Source organism: Panulirus ornatus, chromosome 5 (genome assembly GCF_036320965.1).
Source record: "Panulirus ornatus isolate Po-2019 chromosome 5, ASM3632096v1, whole genome shotgun sequence".
NCBI lineage: Eukaryota > Metazoa > Arthropoda > Malacostraca > Decapoda > Palinuridae > Panulirus > Panulirus ornatus.
In genome coordinates this window covers 532,032-549,385 of record NC_092228.1, presented here as the reverse complement: position 1 = coordinate 549,385, position 17,354 = coordinate 532,032, and the positions used below count along the sequence as shown (strand labels likewise).

At 41.1% G+C, this 17,354-nt stretch overlaps 1 protein-coding gene and 1 non-coding gene across 2 annotated transcripts in view; both read left to right on the top strand.

Moving 5' to 3' along the window:
- LOC139747028 (uncharacterized) overlaps positions 1-17,354 on the top strand; it is a 585,752-nt gene that overhangs the window by 114,580 nt on the left and 453,818 nt on the right. Inside the window, exons 4-5 of the mRNA XM_071658778.1 lie at positions 7,574-7,760; positions 14,085-14,316. Of these exons, the coding sequence (XP_071514879.1) occupies positions 7,574-7,760; positions 14,085-14,316 (419 nt within the window). The remainder of the gene's footprint in view (positions 1-7,573; positions 7,761-14,084; positions 14,317-17,354) is intronic.
- LOC139748833 (U6 spliceosomal RNA) lies at positions 9,559-9,670 on the top strand. Its single transcript, XR_011712841.1, has one exon. It is a non-coding gene; the product is annotated as a U6 spliceosomal RNA (small nuclear RNA).

The window sequence follows — 17,354 nt, the reverse complement described above, 5'->3', positions numbered from 1 at the left end:
GAAAGAGGGGCAAGTTTGAGATGAGAGAGCTTGGGAAGTGAGTCAGTTGTTGTTCACTGATGATACAGTGGTGGCGGCTGATTCATGTGAAAAACTGCAGAAGCTGGTGACTGAGTTTGTTAAAGTGTGTGAAAGAAGAAAGTTAAGAGTAAATGTGAATAAGAGCAAGGTTATTAGGTACAGTAGGGTTGAGGGTCAAGTCAATTGGGAGGTAAGTTTGAATGGAGAAAAACTGGAGGAAGTAAAGTGTTTTAGATATCTGGGAGTGGATCTGGCAGCGGATGGAACCATGGAAGTGGAAGTGGATCATTGGGTGGGGGAAGGGGGCGAAAATCCTGGGAGCCTTGAAGAATGTGTGGAAGTCGAGAACATTATCTCGGAAAGCAAAAATGGGTATGTTTGAAGGAATAGTGGTTCCAACAATGTTGTATGGTTGCGAGGCGTGGGCTATGGATAGAGTTGTGCGCAGGAGGGTGGATGTGCTGGAAATGAGATGTTTGAGGACAGTGTGTGGTGTGAGGTGGTTTGATTGAGTAAGTAACGTAAGGGTAAGAGAGATGTGTGGAAATAGAAAGAGTGTGGTTGAGAGAGCAGAAGAGGGTGTTTTGAAATGGTTTGGGCACATGGAGAGAATGAGTGAAAGATTGACCAAGAGGATATATGTGTCGGAGGTGGAGGGAATGAGGAGAAGAGGGAGACCAAATTGGAGGTGGAAAGATGGAGTGAAAAAGATTTTGTGTGATCGGGGCCTGAACATGCAGGAGGGTGAAAGGAGGGCAAGGAATAGAGTGAATTGGATCGATGTGGTATACCGGGGTTGACGTGCTGTCAGTGGATTGAATCAGGGCATGTGAAGCGTCTGGGGTAAACCATGGAAAGCTGTGTAGGTGTGTATATTTGCGTGTGTGGACGTATGTATATACATGTGTATGGGGGTGGGTTGGGCCATTTCTTTCGTCTGTTTCCTTGCGCTACCTCGCAAACGCGGGAGACAGCGACAAAGGAAAAAAAAAAAAAGATATATATATGTATATATATATATATATATATATATATGTATATGTATATCTTTCTTTCTTTCTTTTAAACTAGTCACCATTTCCTGCGTTAGCGAGGTAGCGTTAGGAACAGAGGACTGGGCCTTTTTTGGAATATCCTCACCTGGCCCCCTCTGTTCCTTCTTTTGGGAAAAAAAAAGAAAAAAAAAGAAAGAATAGTACTCATGCATTCCTCAATGTCGTAGAAGGCGACTAAAGGGGACGGGAGCGGGGGGGTGGAAGAAAACCCTCCCCTCCTTGTATTTTAACTTTGTAAAAGGGGAAACAGAAGAAGGAGTCACGCGAGGAGTGCTCATCCTCCTTGAAGGCTCAGATTGGGGTGTCTAAATGTGTGTGGATGAAACCAAGATGAGAAAAAAGGAGAGATAGGTAGTATGTTTGAGGAAAGGAACCTGGATGTTTTGGCTCTGAGTGAAACGAAGCTCAAGGGTAAAGGGGAAGAGTGGTTTGGGAATGTCTTGGGAGTGAAGTCAGGGGTTAGTGAGAGGACAAGAGCAAGGGAAGGAGTAGCACTACTGAATCAGGAGTTGTGGGAGTATGTGATAGAGTGTAAGAAAGTAAATTCTAGATTGATATGGGTAAAACTGAAAGTTGATGGAGAGAGATGGGTGATTATTGGTGCATATGCACCTGGGCATGAGAAGAAAGATCATGAGAGGCAAGTGTTTTGGGAGCAGCTGAATGAGTGTGTTAGTGGTTTTGATGCACGAGACCGGGTTATAGTGATGGGGGATTTGAATGCAAAGGTGAGTAATGTGGCAGTTGAGGGACTAATTGGTATACATGGAGTGTTCAGTGTTGTAAATGGAAATCGTGAAGTGCTTGTAGATTTATGTGCTGAAAAAGGACTGGTGATTGGGAATACCTGGTTTAAAAAGCGAGATATACATAAGTATACGTATGTAAGTAGGAGAGGTGGCCTGAGAGTGTTATTGGATTACGTGTTAATTGATAGACGCACGAAAGAGAGACTTTTGGATGTTAATGTGCTGAGAGATGGAACTGGAGAGATGTCTGATCATTATCTTGTGGAGGCGAAGGTGAAGATTTGTGGGGGTTTTCAGAAAAGAAGAGAGAATGTTGGGGTGAAGAGAGTGGTGAGAGTAAGTGAGCTTGGGAAGGAGACTTGTGTGAGGAAGTACCAGGAGAGACTGAGTACAGAATGGAAAAAGGTGAGAACAAAGGAGGTAATGGGAGTGGGGGAGGAATGGGATGTATTTAGGGAAGCAGTGATGGCTTGCACAAAAGATGCTTGTGGCATGAGAATCGTGGGAGGTGGGTTGATTAGAAAAGGTAGTGAGTGGTGGGATGAAGAAGTAAGATTATTAGTGAAAGAGAAGAGAGAGGCATTTGGACGATTTTTGCCGGGAAAAAATGCAAATGAGTGGGAGAGGTATAAAAGAAAGAGGCAGGAGGTCAAGAGAAAGGTGAAAGAGGTGAAAAAGAGGGCAAATGAGAGTAGGCGTGAGAGAGTATCATTAAATTTTAGGGAGAATAAAAAGATGTTCTGGAAGGAGGTAAATAAAGTGTGTAAGACAAGGGAGCAAATGGGAACTTCAGTGAAGGGGGCTAATGGGGAGGTGATAACAAGTAGTGGTGATGTGAGAAGGAGATGGAGTGAGTATTTTGAAGGTTTGTTGAATTCAGTGTTTGATGATAGAGTGGCAGATATAGGGTGTTTTGGTCGAGGTGGTGTGCAAAGTGAGAGGGTTTGGGAAAATGATTTGGTAAACAGAGAAGAGGTAGTAAAAGCTTTGCGGAAGATGAAAGCTGGTAAGGCAGCAGGTTTGGATGGTATTGCAGTGGAATCTATTAAAAAAGGGGGAGACTGTATTGTTGACTGGTTGGTAAGGATATTTAATGTATGTATGACTCATGGTGAGGTGCCTGAGGATTGGCGGAATGTGTGCATAGTGCCATTGTACAAAGGCAAAGGGGATAAGAGTGGGTGCTCGAATTACAGAGGTATAAGTTTGTCGAGTATTCCTGGTAAATTATATGGGAGGGTATTGATTGAGAGGGTGAAGGCATGTACAGAGCATCAGACTGGGGAAGAGCAGTGTGGTTTCAGAAGTGGTAGAGGATGTGTGGATCAGGTGTTTGCTTTGAAGAATGTATGTGAGAAATACTTAGAAAAGCAAATGGATTTGTATGTAGCATTTATTGATGTGGAGAAGGCATATGATAGAGTTGATAGAGATGCTCTGTGGAAGGTATTAAGAATATATGGTGTAGGAGGCAAGTTGTTATAAGCAGTGAAAAGTTTTTATTGAGGATGTAAGGCATGTGTACGTGTAGGAAGAGAGGAAAGTGATTGGTTCTCAGTGGATGTAGGTTTGCGGCAGGGGTGTGTGATGTCTCCGTGGTTTTTTAATTTGTTTATGGATTGGGTTGTTAGGGAGGTGAATGCAAGAGTTTTGGAAAGAGGGGCAAGTATGAAGCCTGTTGGGGATGAGAGAGCTTGGGAAGTGAGTCAGTTGTTGTTCGCTGATGATACAGCGCTGGTGGCTGATTCATGTGAGAAACTGCAGAAGCTGGTGACTGAGTTTGGTAAAGTGTGTGAAAGAAGAAAGTTAAGAGTAAATGTGAATAAGAGCAAGGTTATTAGGTACAGTAGGGTTGAGGGTCAAGTCAATTGGGAGGTAAGTTTGAATGGAGAAAAACTGGAGGAAGTAAAGTGTTTTAGATATCTGGAAGTGGATCTGGCAGCAGATGGAACCATGGAAGTGGAAGTGAATCATAGGGTGGGGAAGGGGGCGAAAATCCTGTGAGCCTTGAAGAATGTGTGGAAGTCGAGAACATTATCTCGGAAAGGAAAAATGGGTATGTTTGAAGGAATAGTGGTTCTAACAATGTTGTATGGTTGTGAGGCGTGGGCTATGGATAGAGTTGTGCGCAGGAGGGTTGATGTGCTGGAAATGAGATGTTTGTGGACAATGTGTGGTGTGAGGTAGTTTGATCGAGTAAGTAATGTAAGGGTAAGAGAGATGTGTGGAAATAGAAAGAGTGTGGTTGAGAGAGCAGAAGAGGGTGTTTTGAAATGGTTTGGGCACATGGAGAGAATGAGTGAGGAAAGATTGACCAAGAGGATATATATGTCGGAGCAGGAGGGAACGAGGAGAAGTAGGAGACCAAATTGGATGTGGAAAGATGGGTCAAAAAGATTTTGAGTGATCGGGGCCTGAACATGCAGGAGGGTGAAAGGTGGGCAAGGAATAGAGTGACACATATATCCTCCTTGCCAATCTTTCCTCATTCAATCTCTCCATGTGACCAAAACATTTCAAAACACCCTCTTCTGTTCTCTCAACCACACTCTTTTTATTACCACACATCTCTCTTACCCTTTTATTACTTACTCAATCAAACCACCTCACACCACATATTGTCTTCAAACATCTCATTTCCAACACATCCACCCTCCTCCACATAACCCTATCTATTGCCCATGCCTCACAACCATGTAACATTGTTGCAACCACTATTCCTTCAAACATACCCATTTCTGCTCTCCGAGATAACGTTCTCGCCTTCCACACATTCTTTAACGCTCCTAAAACCTTCGCCCCCTCCCCCACCCTGTGACTCACTTATGCTTCCACGTTTCCATCCACTGCCAAATTCACTCCCAAATATCTAAAACACTTCACTTCCTCCAGTTTTTCTCCATTCAAACTTACCTCCCAATTGACTTGACCCTCAACCCTACTGTACCTAATAACCTTGCTCTTATTCACATTTACTCTTAACTTTCTTCTTTCACACACTTTACCAAACTCAGTCACCAGCTTCTGCAGTTTCTCACATGAATCAGCCACCAGCGCTGTATCATCAGTGAACAACAACTGACTCACTTCCCAAGCTCTCTCATCCCCAACAGACTGCGCACTTGCCCCTCTTTCTGAAACTCTTGCATTCACCTCCCTAATAACCCCTCGCTAATGCGGGAGACAGCGACAAAACAAAATAATAAGTAAATAAATAATATATATATTTATGATAATAAAAAAATATTTATATTTATTTATTTTGCTTTCTCGCTATCTCCTGCGTTAGTGAGGTAGCACAAGGAAACAGACAAAAGAATGGCCTAACCCACCCACATACACAGGTATATACATACACGTCCACACACGCAAATATACATACCTATACATCTCAACGTATACATATATATACACACACAGACATATACATATATACACATGTACATAATTCATACTGTCTGCCTTTATTCATTCCCATCGCCACATCACCACACATGAAGTAACAACCCCCTCCCCCCTCATGTGTGCGAGGTAGCGCTAGGAAAAGACAACAAAGGCCATATTCGTTCACACTCAGTCTCTAGCTGTCATGCAATAATACACTGAAACCACAGCTCCCTTTCCACATCCAGGCCCCACAAAACTTTCCATGGTTTACCCCAGACACTTCACATGCCCTGGTTAAATCCATTGACAGCATGTCGACCTCGGTATACCACATCATTCCAATTCACTCTATTCTTTGCACGCCTTTCACCCTCCTGCATGCTCAGGCCCCGATCACTCAAAATCTTTTTCACTCCATCTTTCCACGTCCAGTTTGGCCTCCCACTTCTCCTTGTTCCCTCCACCTCTGACACATATATCCTCTTGGTCAATCTTTCCTCACTCATTCTCTCCATGTGACCAAACCATTTCAAAACACCCTCTTCTGCTCTCTCAACCACACTCTTTTTATTTCCACACATCTCTCTTACCCTTACATTACTTACTCGATCAAACCACCTCACACCACATATTGTCCTCAGACATCTCATTTCCAGCACATCCTCCCTCCTCTGCTCAACTCTATCCATAGCCCACACCTCGCAGCCATACAACATTGTTGGAACCACTATTTCTTCAAACATACCCATTTTTGCTTTCTGCGATAATGTTCTCGACTTCCAAACATTCTTCAAGGCTCCTAGAACTTTCGCCCCCTCCCCCACCCTATGATTCACTTCCGCTTCCATGATTCCATCCGCATCCAAATCCACTCCCAGATATCTAAAACACTTCACTTCCTCCAGTTTTTCTCCATTCAAACTTACCTCCCAATTGACTTGTAAAATGTGTGAAAGAAGAAAGCTGAGAGTAAATGTGAATAAGAGCAAGGTTATTAGGTTCAGTAGGGTTGAGGGACAAGCCAATTGGGAGGTAAGTTTGAATGGAGAAAAATTGGAGGAAGGTGAAGTGTTTTAGATATCTGGGAGTGGATTTGGCAGCGGATGGAATCATGGAAGCATACACATACACAGGCATATACATATATATACAAATGTACATATTCATACTTGCTTGCCTTCATTCATTCCTGGCACTACTCTGCCCCACAGGAAACAGCATTTCCACCTCCTGCTTCAGGGAGGTAGTGGCAGGAGAACATACAAAAAAGGCCACATTTGTTCATGCTCAATTTCTTGCTGTTATTTATAATTTATTTATATATTTGTTATACTTGATCGTTGCTTCCCGCTTTGCAATGTGGCACCAGGAACCAGACAAAGAATGACCCATGAACTCATACACACACACACACACACACACACACACACACACACACACACACATATATGTTTTAGGTCTGTATGTTTTAGAAGGTGACCAAGAGAAGCAGAAACAAGGGGCTAGAAATCCTTCTCTCTGTCTATTTATATCTCTGACGCCCATTCCCTACAGGAGTTCCCATAAAATGGGATGGCCCCAGCAAAAGTCTCCACTTATCCCTGTCCTTACCTGCCTCCCTCACATACACCATTCCACATATTCTTCCACCAGTTCTTTCCCTCCATTACTCTTCCACTCTATTTATCCTTGTTATAGGTGGTCTTCCTCTCACGCAAACCCCTTTAATTATACTATCACACATACTTCTTGAAAATTCTCCATATTGCATTCTCTTCATGTGCCCAGAGCATCTCAAAGTATTACTTTTCACCCTTGTTACCACTCCACAGTTCATTTCCTTCATGTTCCCTGTCATAGAAAATCTCTCATACACCCATACACTTTCCATCAGCATAATTTCTTTCCAAAAGAAGGAACAGAGTATGGGGTCAGGCAAGGAGTTTTCCTTTATGGTGAACTAGTTTGAAAGAAAGGAAAAGGAATATTAATCAGGTAGTGACCATAAACATAATTCATGAGTACTTTTATAGTTAGTGCTTCCTCAAATATTAATCTGGTAAAGGTAGTTCAACCAAAAATATTAGTGTTAGCATTTTTTTCCCCATCTTTCCTTCTGTTTAACTTTCTTGTTGATAAAAACAAGCATCAGTGATGGGAAATTTTGGGGGGTGCATGGTAGCTTAGTCATGATTCAATCTTTCCCCCATAGTGTTAGTGTGAAAGTGCTCAACCACCGTAATATTAAGTGAAATGGATGAAGTTTTAGAAATTACTTTAAGACACTTTGGTAATTTTTGATGATTCTCAGCCTTCATTATTATGTGATTACAATCATGAATATTGTACATAAATTTCCAGACCATACTTTGGAACCCCCCTTGGAGGCCTTACCACGACGCAGCCACACTCCTCGTACCATACCACGAACACGCGGAAACTTTTCAGTGCCCCCCAATCAGCTGTCTTCACTTCGCCGCAACATGACTTTCTCTGATGCAGAGGAAGACCATCAAGGCTCCAGGAATGCACGGGAGACATCCAATAGGTAAAGCAACTGTTACTACATTCTTAAAATTTCAAGTATGGAGAGGTGTTTAAATGATGGGAGTGCATAGATGGGCCATTAATTGATTTTGAAATGATTTTGTGTGTTCCAGCCATGTATTGTTGGAAAGAGTTTGATGACTAGTATTTATTAGTTTTGCTTCATTTTTTGTGTTGCCTCCCCTCTCTTCCTTTAGAGAAAGAGCATGTGCTTCAATACTTGTTTGTATTGTAGTTTCCATGATATCATTATTTGAATAATTATCTTAAATAGGGAAGCAGCAAAAATCTTTTTTGTTCTCTGGTCATAGTCAAATGCTTTAGCTTTGTAGGAAGAAAGTTCTTAGAGTAAAGTGTTGACTCATTGTCATATGTTCGTCCATCTAGTTCTTCTTCATGCATTTTCCATCCATTTCTCAAACAGTACCACACATAATTGTGCTTTAGGTCATTCCTTATCAGGCTCACACCATACCATGTAGTTATTACTTTTTTTCTGTCACCCTCTTCTATATGCTTACTCTCACTTGCTTCCATGTGATTTACTTGATCTTACTTTATATGCCTCAGATCACATCATCAAGCCTGTGAAACATATGTTACCTACTTGTCCATCTACCATGATGTACAGGGTGAGGAGGTATCTCTTCAGCAGTGAGAGTCTCACCTCTTGCCCATATTTATTAGTTTGATTGTTTTAGAGTTTATCAGCCTTGAGTATCTCATGAAGTTAGTTCATATTCATAAGTTACTCTTCTCTGTGGTCTGCCCCATGTGCATGAAATACATTCCATGCGTAACTTTGTTCACCCTTTTATTTTGGTGTGTGGCACCTACCTTTTTTTTTTCACCCTTTGCAAACAACTAAAAGGTATCCTTTGTTTGTCAGCCAGCAACTACCACCAGGTTGACATTATTGACCCATCCTTACAAGCAGTATGGAGCTCACATTACCTTTGAGATTGTGTTTGATTATCTGAATAAGGCTGCAGCCCTCATTTATAACATGGATCCGGACAAAGAATGTGCCCTGGTGATCTCTAGAAAGCTTACAGATGCTTGCCTTTAAGGAAATCAACAGAGAAAGGAAAGGCAGACCACACAGCTAACATTGGATAACATTTTCAAAAGACCAAGTCAAAATTTTCTTCCTCCTTCTCTTGTTGAAACAATTGCAGGATCAGATAATTTAGGGAGTAATGTAGATAAGCTTATTGCCTTTCTTCATCTTATCAGTAACCCTCACTCCACCTCATTCCTGCTCCACCACCACCTCAAGTCCTTATCACAAGCATTCTCAGTATCATTGAATTTTTTCTGAATTATACATGATGTAGCAAGAATTGTTGAATCAGATAGTCTAAATTACATCATGTTAGAGTGTAGTATATTAATGGTAAACAAGTTCTTTTGGATTTAGTTTGTATGTGAGAGTTAGTATGGGAAGTGTTTTGTTCAGAATGTAATCCCCTTATACGATATGTTTCAGTGACTTGCTGAATGACATTCTGCTGCTATGACAAATCTCCAAGAATGCAATCTTGGTATTATATGAGGGTCCCCACTATCATGATGGCTTTAAGTTAACCAAAACCCCAGTCTTGGCTAAGAATGAAATTGAGTTTAAAAAGAGGCTTTTTTTTTTTTCTTCTATTCTTAGATGTTTCATTCAGAGAGCTTCATGTTTATTTGCAGTTACTTCTAGAAATCCTTTGGGTTTCACCATGATTACCAAGGGGACCTTTTATTTGTACACCCTGGTCCCTCCTCGCCTCCTGTTGAGAGATATATATCTCTATGTTTTATACTTGCTTTAGCAATACATGTTTTAAAAGTGGAATGATTTACAAAAGATTAGTAGGGTCTTGATGCAAGGATGGCATGCAAAACTGTGAAGAATTCCACTTTATTTGTAAGTAGATTCTGAATTCGTTTTATTGGATCATCCAGGTTTTTTCACAAGAATTAATGGTTTGATAAGTAAAGCTTTTTTCTCAGTCTTCCTCAGAACCTTTCATTGGGGGAATTCTAGTAATGAGGGTTTTGGCACTCCTCTTCCACCTTTGTTGAACAATACCATGTTTTAGATGTTGATTTATCCTATATGGGTGTAGTGATTTGATTACTCTTTCAAGAGAACCTGTTTCCTCCAATTCATCACTGAAGGCTGATGTTTTTGCCATGGGCTATTCATATTATTCATATCCACATGGGTATGCTTTCATGCTTATAGGACAGACCTGAGGAGAGAAATGTGTGTTTTGAAAACTGAAAACCCTTGGTCTCTGAGATGGTGTCCTGTGAGTTTTCCTTGGTTTCCTCACCTCTCTGTTTACCTGCTTGACCACTCTAGGTATTGCCTGTCATCTGTGAAATGTTAGCTTTGAGTAGTGTGTTGGTGATTGGTCAGTCACGATAGCCCAGTGGTGGTTGCTGATGTATACATTTTGGTCATTTACAAAGAGTTGGTGAAGGCTGGTGTCTTCTTACTGAATTAAGAAGGAGGGGGGGAGCAGAATCCTGATATGTTTCCTGGAAATATACCATGCGCTCATGGGACTGCCTCAAAGAGAAAAGTTTTTCATATTTCAAATTTTACATTTTTAAACAGTTCAGTATTACTGATCATTTTACATGTACATAAACAATGAATACACACACACCTGTGATCAGAGATTAAGGTTTCCAGATATTTCAGAATGATTTGTGAGCTTTCTTTTGAATTTTTTTTTTATTTGTACTTGTCCGCTATTTCCAACATTAGTGAGGTAGTACAGATAAAAAATGGCCACATTCACTCATATATGTTCTCCAGCTGTCATGTGTGCAATGCACCAAAACACAACCCCTAATCTACAACCACAGACCCTTCCATGGTTTCTCCCACTAATTCACATGTTCTAGTTCAGTCTAATGACAGCACATTGCTCCTTGTATACCACATCATTCCAGTTTACTCTCTCCTGTGCATGCTTTTCACCCTCTTTCATGTTCAGGCCCCTGTCATTCGAAATGTTTTTCACTCCATCCTTCCATCTCCAGTTTAGTCTTCCCTTCTTGCCCCTTCCACTTCTGATATGTATTTCCTCTTTGTCAAGCTCTCCTCACTCATTCTCTCCATATGTCCAAACCGTTTCAGCATGCCATCTTCAGCTTTTTAACCACACTCATCTCCTTACCACATCTTTCTTATACCCATTTATTATTTACATGATCAAACCACTTTACACCACATGTTGTCCTCAGACATTTCATTCTTGTACCCAATTATTATTTACTTGATTAAACCACTTTACACCACATATTGTCTTCAGACATTTCATTCTTGTACCCATTTATTATTTACTTGATCAAACCACTTTACACCACATATTGTCCTCAGACATTTCATTTTCGATGCATCCACCCTTCTCTGCACATCCTCATAATTGCCATTACCTTGGATCTGTACTGTTTTTTGGACTACCATATCTGTCTATATATTTATCTATATCTCTATTCCCTCAAGGGGGTGGCCATTGCAAAAAAGTCTTCATAACAGGTGACTTCCAAGCTGTTTATTACCCTTTAGTGCCTCACCCTTAACAGGTCACTAGCAGAGTGCAGATTAGCACAGTGTTTTCAGAGACGCCTACCTAATGTTCCTACTGACTACTTCTACCTAATGCCCCTCCCTAATGTTCATACCCACTACTTCTACCTAGTATTTCTACCTAATGCTCCTTTTGAATGTTCTTAGCCACTGCTTCTACGTATATTGCTCCTACCATGTTGCTAAAAGGCAGTGCTAGCACATAATGCTTACTACAGGACAATTTAGAGTTATGAAGAATGTGTTGAGTGAGTTAAGTGTTGTCATGTATTATGTGTGACGAGAGATCATATGTTTGTGGACAAAACACCTGCAGTCCAGTGGGTGAAGCAGAAAGAAAAGGCAGCTACTTGGGTCAGAGGAGTGCCACTTTACAACTGCTGAAGTGCTAGCTCACTCTGTGCCCATCACTAATCCTCCCAATACCCAGGCAGATAGTACTGGTAATATACCTCCTTGGCCAGTGGCTGCCTACCAACTACTGCTTACTATACCTTCAAACATACCCATTCTCATAATCACTTCTGGTTCCTTGGTTCCATTCAATGCCATGTCCACTCCAAGGTATCCAAAACACTCTTACAGATTTTCTCCATTCAAACAAACTCATTCCCCCAACTAACTTATCCCTCAGTCCTTCTGAATGTAATAATCTTGCTTTCACTCATTTACTCATAACTTCCTTCTTTCGCTCACTTTCCCAAACTTAAATATGCCACAGTGCTGTGTCATCAGCAAACAGCTACTAACTCACTTTCTAGGCCCATCATCTGCAACAGACTACATACTCCCCCATATCTCCAAGACCCTGGTATTTACCTCCTTCTTGCATGAATTTTAGATGTTGGAAAATTATTTTATTAGTTTGTGTTCCACAACATTTCATGAACTTAAGTTTTTAGAACGATAGGTGAAACATCAAGTTGCAGTATTAGTGTAAGAACCTTAGGTTTTTGTTTAAAAAAGGTTTGAATGAGTTTTTAGGTTAGATGACAGTACTAAAGTTGATACTGTTATGCACAGACTTGTGTTTAATATGTTAGTTGCTGAGTTGGAGCTGTAATTTTATGGTAAAAGATTATATGTGTGAGAAGGAAGCAAAAATTAAGTATTTTATGAAAATGTCTAGTAACCTCTGTATTTGGATGATATTTTGCATGGATTACTGTATATGATAGCATATGATATGGTTGATAGAGAACCTTGTGAAAGGTCTTAAGAGTATATGATGTGGGAAGAAAGGTGCTGAAAGCAGTCATGTGTACGAGTAGGGAGAGAGAGAGAGAAAGAGAGAGAGAGAGAGAGAAAGAGAGAGAGAGAGAGAGAAAGAGAGAGAGAGAGAGAGAGAGAGAGAGAGAGAGAGAGAGAGAGAGAGAGAGAGAGAGAGAGAATGGTTCTAAGTGAAGGTTGGACTGTTGCAGAGGTGTTTGTTGCCACCATGGTTGATTTGTTTATGGATGGAGTGGTGAGAAGGATAGATGTGAGAATCTTTGGGAGAGGGGTGTGTATGCAGTCTGTAAAGGATGAGAGGGCTTGGGAAGTGAGTCACTTGTTTGATGATACAGCACTGGTGGCAGATTTGAGTGAGAAACTGCAGAAGGTGGTGGCAAGTTGGAAGAGTGTATGAAAGGAGGATGTTGAGAGGAAATGTAAATTAAAGCAAGGTTATTGGGTTCAGTAGGGTTAAGTGACTGGTTAATTGTAGTGCAAGTTTGAATAGAGAAAACTTGAAGGAAGTAAAGTGTTTTGAATACCTGTGAATGGACATGGCAGTGAATGGAACCATAGAAGTGGAAGTGAATTGTAGGGTAGGTGAGATGGCAAAGGTTCTGGGACCAATGAAGAGTGTGTAGAGAAATTAGTGTCTGTGAGGGCGAAAGTAATATTGTATGGATGTGAATCATGGATTATAGACAAGGCTGTGCAGTGGAAGATGGATGTGTTGGTAATGAAATGTTTGAGGACATTATGTGGTGTGAGGTGGTTTTCTTAAGTAATAAAAGGGTAACAAGTGTTGTGATAAAAAGAGTGTGGTTGAGAAGCTGAAGAGGGTGTGCTGAAATAGTTTGGACAGATGGAGAGAATTAGTGTGGAAGCATTGACAAAGAGGGTATATGTGTCTGAAGTGGAAGGAACAAGGAGACTGGGGAGACCAAATTGGAAATGAAAGGATGGAATTAAAAATGTTATGAGAGATTGGGGCTTGAACATGCAGGAAGGTGAAAGGTGTGCATGGGATAGAATGAATTGGAACAATGTGGTACACAGGGGTTGACATGCTGTCACTGGACTGAACTAGGGCATGTGAAGTCTCCAGGGTAAACAATAGATAGGTCTGTGGGGCCTGGTTGTGGACAGGGGTATGTGGTTTCATTGCATTACACATGACAGCTAGAGAATAGATGTTAGTGGATGCACCTTTCTTCGTCTGTCCCTGGCATTACCTTGCCAACGCAGGAAATAGTGATCATGTATGAAAAAAACTGTTATCAGTGCTGTATTATGGACAGTGGTTTATCAGATATAGCTGAAGCAATAGTGGGTGAATGATATGAAATTTATATGGCAAAGTATTTTGTTCATATTTAAGTATTGTTTTATATTAACTCACTTTTCTAAATGTCAGTTTTGAAAAAGTTAATTGAAGTTTAATAAGTGTTGAAAGTAACTTAAGTTCTAAAAAAAATTTGACATTTAAAAGTTGTAATAATTGAATCTCTATTACTTAAGCAGTGTCGATGGTGGTGGGAGTGACCGAGAACGCTCTGTTAGTCGATCTCGCACAGAATCTGGGGTGAGCAATGCTTCCACTGCATCCCTAGTCACTCCATCCCCCTCAGGTCCTCCAGCTAATGGCCAAGCTCATACAGAAAGCTCTTCTGTGGCCTCTACTTCAGCAGTGTCTGGGGCTTCAAATTTGGAGATGTCAAATGCTGCTCAGAGCACCATGGTTGCAGATATGAAGGTAATTGAATTAATTGCTTATGTGTGTAGCTGCACTTCATTCTTCCTTCTCTTTTTGCACTAAAGTGGCCTCTAGAATCTCATCAATTAAGCATGGTATTGGCGGAATGCGTGCATAGTGCCATTGTACAAAGGCAAAGGGGATAAGAGTGAGTGCTCAAATTACAGAGGTATAAGTTTGTTGAGTATTCCTGGTAAATTATATGGGAGGGTATTGATTGAGAGGGTGAAGACATGTACAGAGCATCAGATTGGGGAAGAGCAGTGTGGTTTCAGAAGTGGTAGAGGATGTGTGGATCAGGTGTTTGCTTTGAAGAATGTATGTGAGAAATACTTAGAAAAGCAAATGGATTTGTATGTAGCATTTATGGATCTGGAGAAAGCATATGATAGAGTTGATAGAGATGCTCTGTGGAAGGTGTTAAGAATATATGGTGTGGGAGGAAAGTTGTTAGAAGCAGTGAAAAGTTTTTATCGAGGATGTAAGGCATGTGTACGTGTAGGAAGAGAGGAAAGTGATTGGTTCTCAGTGAATGTAGGTTTGCGGCAGGGGTGTGTGATGTCTCCATGGTTGTTTAATTTGTTTATGGATGGGGTTGTTAGGGAGGGGAATGCAAGAGTTTTGGAAAGAGGGGCAAGTATGAAGTCTGTTGGGGATGAGAGAACTTGGGAAGTGAGTCAGTTGTTGTTCGCTGATGATACAGCGCTGGTGGCTGATTCATGTGAGAAACTGCAGAAGCTGGTGACTGAGTTTGGTAAAGTGTGTGAAAGAAGAAAGTTAAGAGTAAATGTGAATAAGAGCAAGGTTATTAGGTACAGTAGGGTTGAGGGTCAAGTCAATTGGGAAGTGAGTTTGAATGGAGCAAAACTGGAGGAAGTGAAGTGTTTTAGATATCTGGGAGTGGATCTGGCAGCGGATGGAACCATGGAAGCGGAAGTGGATCATAGGGTGGGGGAGGGGGCGAAAATTCTGGGAGCCTTGAAGAATGTGTGGAATTCGAGAACATTATCTTGGAAAGCAAAAATGGGTATGTTTGAAGGAATAGTGGTTCCAACAATGTTGTATGGTTGCGAGGCGTGGTCTATGGATAGAGTTGTGCGCAGGAGGATGGATGTGCTGGAAATGAGATGTTTGAGGACAATGTGTGGTGTGAGGTGGTTTGATCGAGTAAGTAATGTAAGGGTAAGAGAGATGTGTGGAAATAAAAAGAGTGTGGTTGAGAGAGCAGAAGAGGGTGTTTTGAAATGGTTTGGGCACATGGAGAGAATGAGTGAGGAAAGATTGACCAAGAGGATATATGTGTCGGAGGTGGAGGGAACGAGGAGAAGAGGGAGACCAAATTGGAGGTGGAAAGATGGAGTGAAAAAGATTTTGTGTGATCTGGGCCTGAACATGCAGGAGGGTGAAAGGAGGGCAAGGAATAGAGTGAATTGGAGCGATGTGTTATACTGGGGTTGACGTGCTGTCAGTGGATTGAATCAAGGCATGTGAAGCGTCTGGGGTAAACCATGGAAAGCTGTGTAGGTATGTATATTTGCGTGTGTGGACGTATGTATATACATGTGTATGGGGGTGGGTTGGGCCATTTCTTTCGTCTGTTTCCTTGCGCTACCTCGCAAAGGCGGGAGACAGCGACAAAAAAAAAAAAAAAAAAAAAAAAAAAAATATTTTTCCTCCCATTATATCCATGCATTGTTCCTTGAGTTTGTGCTAATTCCCTTATGCACATATGTGTATGTACACACACAGACTGCCCAGTTCATGTTGGCTCCAGTAACTTACATATTTCCACACACTAGACCAGACCGTATATACTTTGATTACTAAAAGCCATGTCTGTCCCCATATGTTTTTAGAGACATTACACAACTGAGATTTATTGTGGATACAGGCATATGATGCTCTAAGGGTGAAATCATAGTACCTCTGGTCACCGAGACGAGTGTTTCTAACAGTATGAGCATCAGCAACCAACCTTGGTGTGGCTCAGGCTATCTCTATGGAAGGATATTCTTTCTTTACTCTTCCTGGCTGCCACTTCATTTTGGGAATTTCTCCTTTGGGTTCAGTATTTCTTCTACCTGTGCTTCAAGATGTAAACATATCATTTTGTGTTTGAAGATGGACATATGAATTAATGAATGAGTAAGGAGAGGTTGACAAAGAGGACTGATGTGTTAGGAGTGTAAGGAACAAGAAGTAGGTGACTGGATTGGACATGGAAAGATGGAGTGAACAAGTTTTTGAGTGATCAGGGCCTGGACATGCAGGAAAGTGAAAGGGGTGTGCAGGATAGAATGAATTAGAGTGATGTAGTATACAGGGGTAGTGGACTGAACCAGGACAGAGGAATACCTTGGGGAAAGCCACAGAAAGGTCTGTGGAACTTGGCCGTGGATAGGAGGCTGTTGGTTTTAGAAAGGGGCAAATAAGCATATGAAAGAAAAAACGGTTGAGGATATGCATGAGTGATGTGAGAGGCTGTATGTACCTAATCCACCAAATGATATTGGGAATGGAGTTGATGATGACAAGCATATACACATGTACAGAACACCATCACACTCTATGACATAATGTACTGCCCAGTAGAAGTGGCTTTCTTCCTGAGCAGTCCAGTTGCCCCATAGTAGATAGAAGGGATTTGTAGGTCTGGAAGGTAAGTTAAGATAAATAGGTAGATAGATAGATAGATAGATAGGTAGGTAGGTAGATTTTTGTTACTGGATTTATTCAGAATGGTCTACATTGTGTGCTATTGAATGGTACTAAACCATTTTCAAGCATTAACATTTTACAGTTTTTGTATAATTTTGTGTTAATAGTTTATCATGGCAATGACATTATCATCATCTGTTGTCTGTGAATAATTGGTTTTCTTGATCAAACTTAGTTTTCCAACAACTGAGTGTTTTGAAACTTTAGGACAATGATACTGTTCCCACCATCATTGTATGTTACCATGCTTGTTCCACCACCACCTTCATTCCATTGCCACCCTTGTTTTACCACCAATACTCCATCACTATCCTCACTCA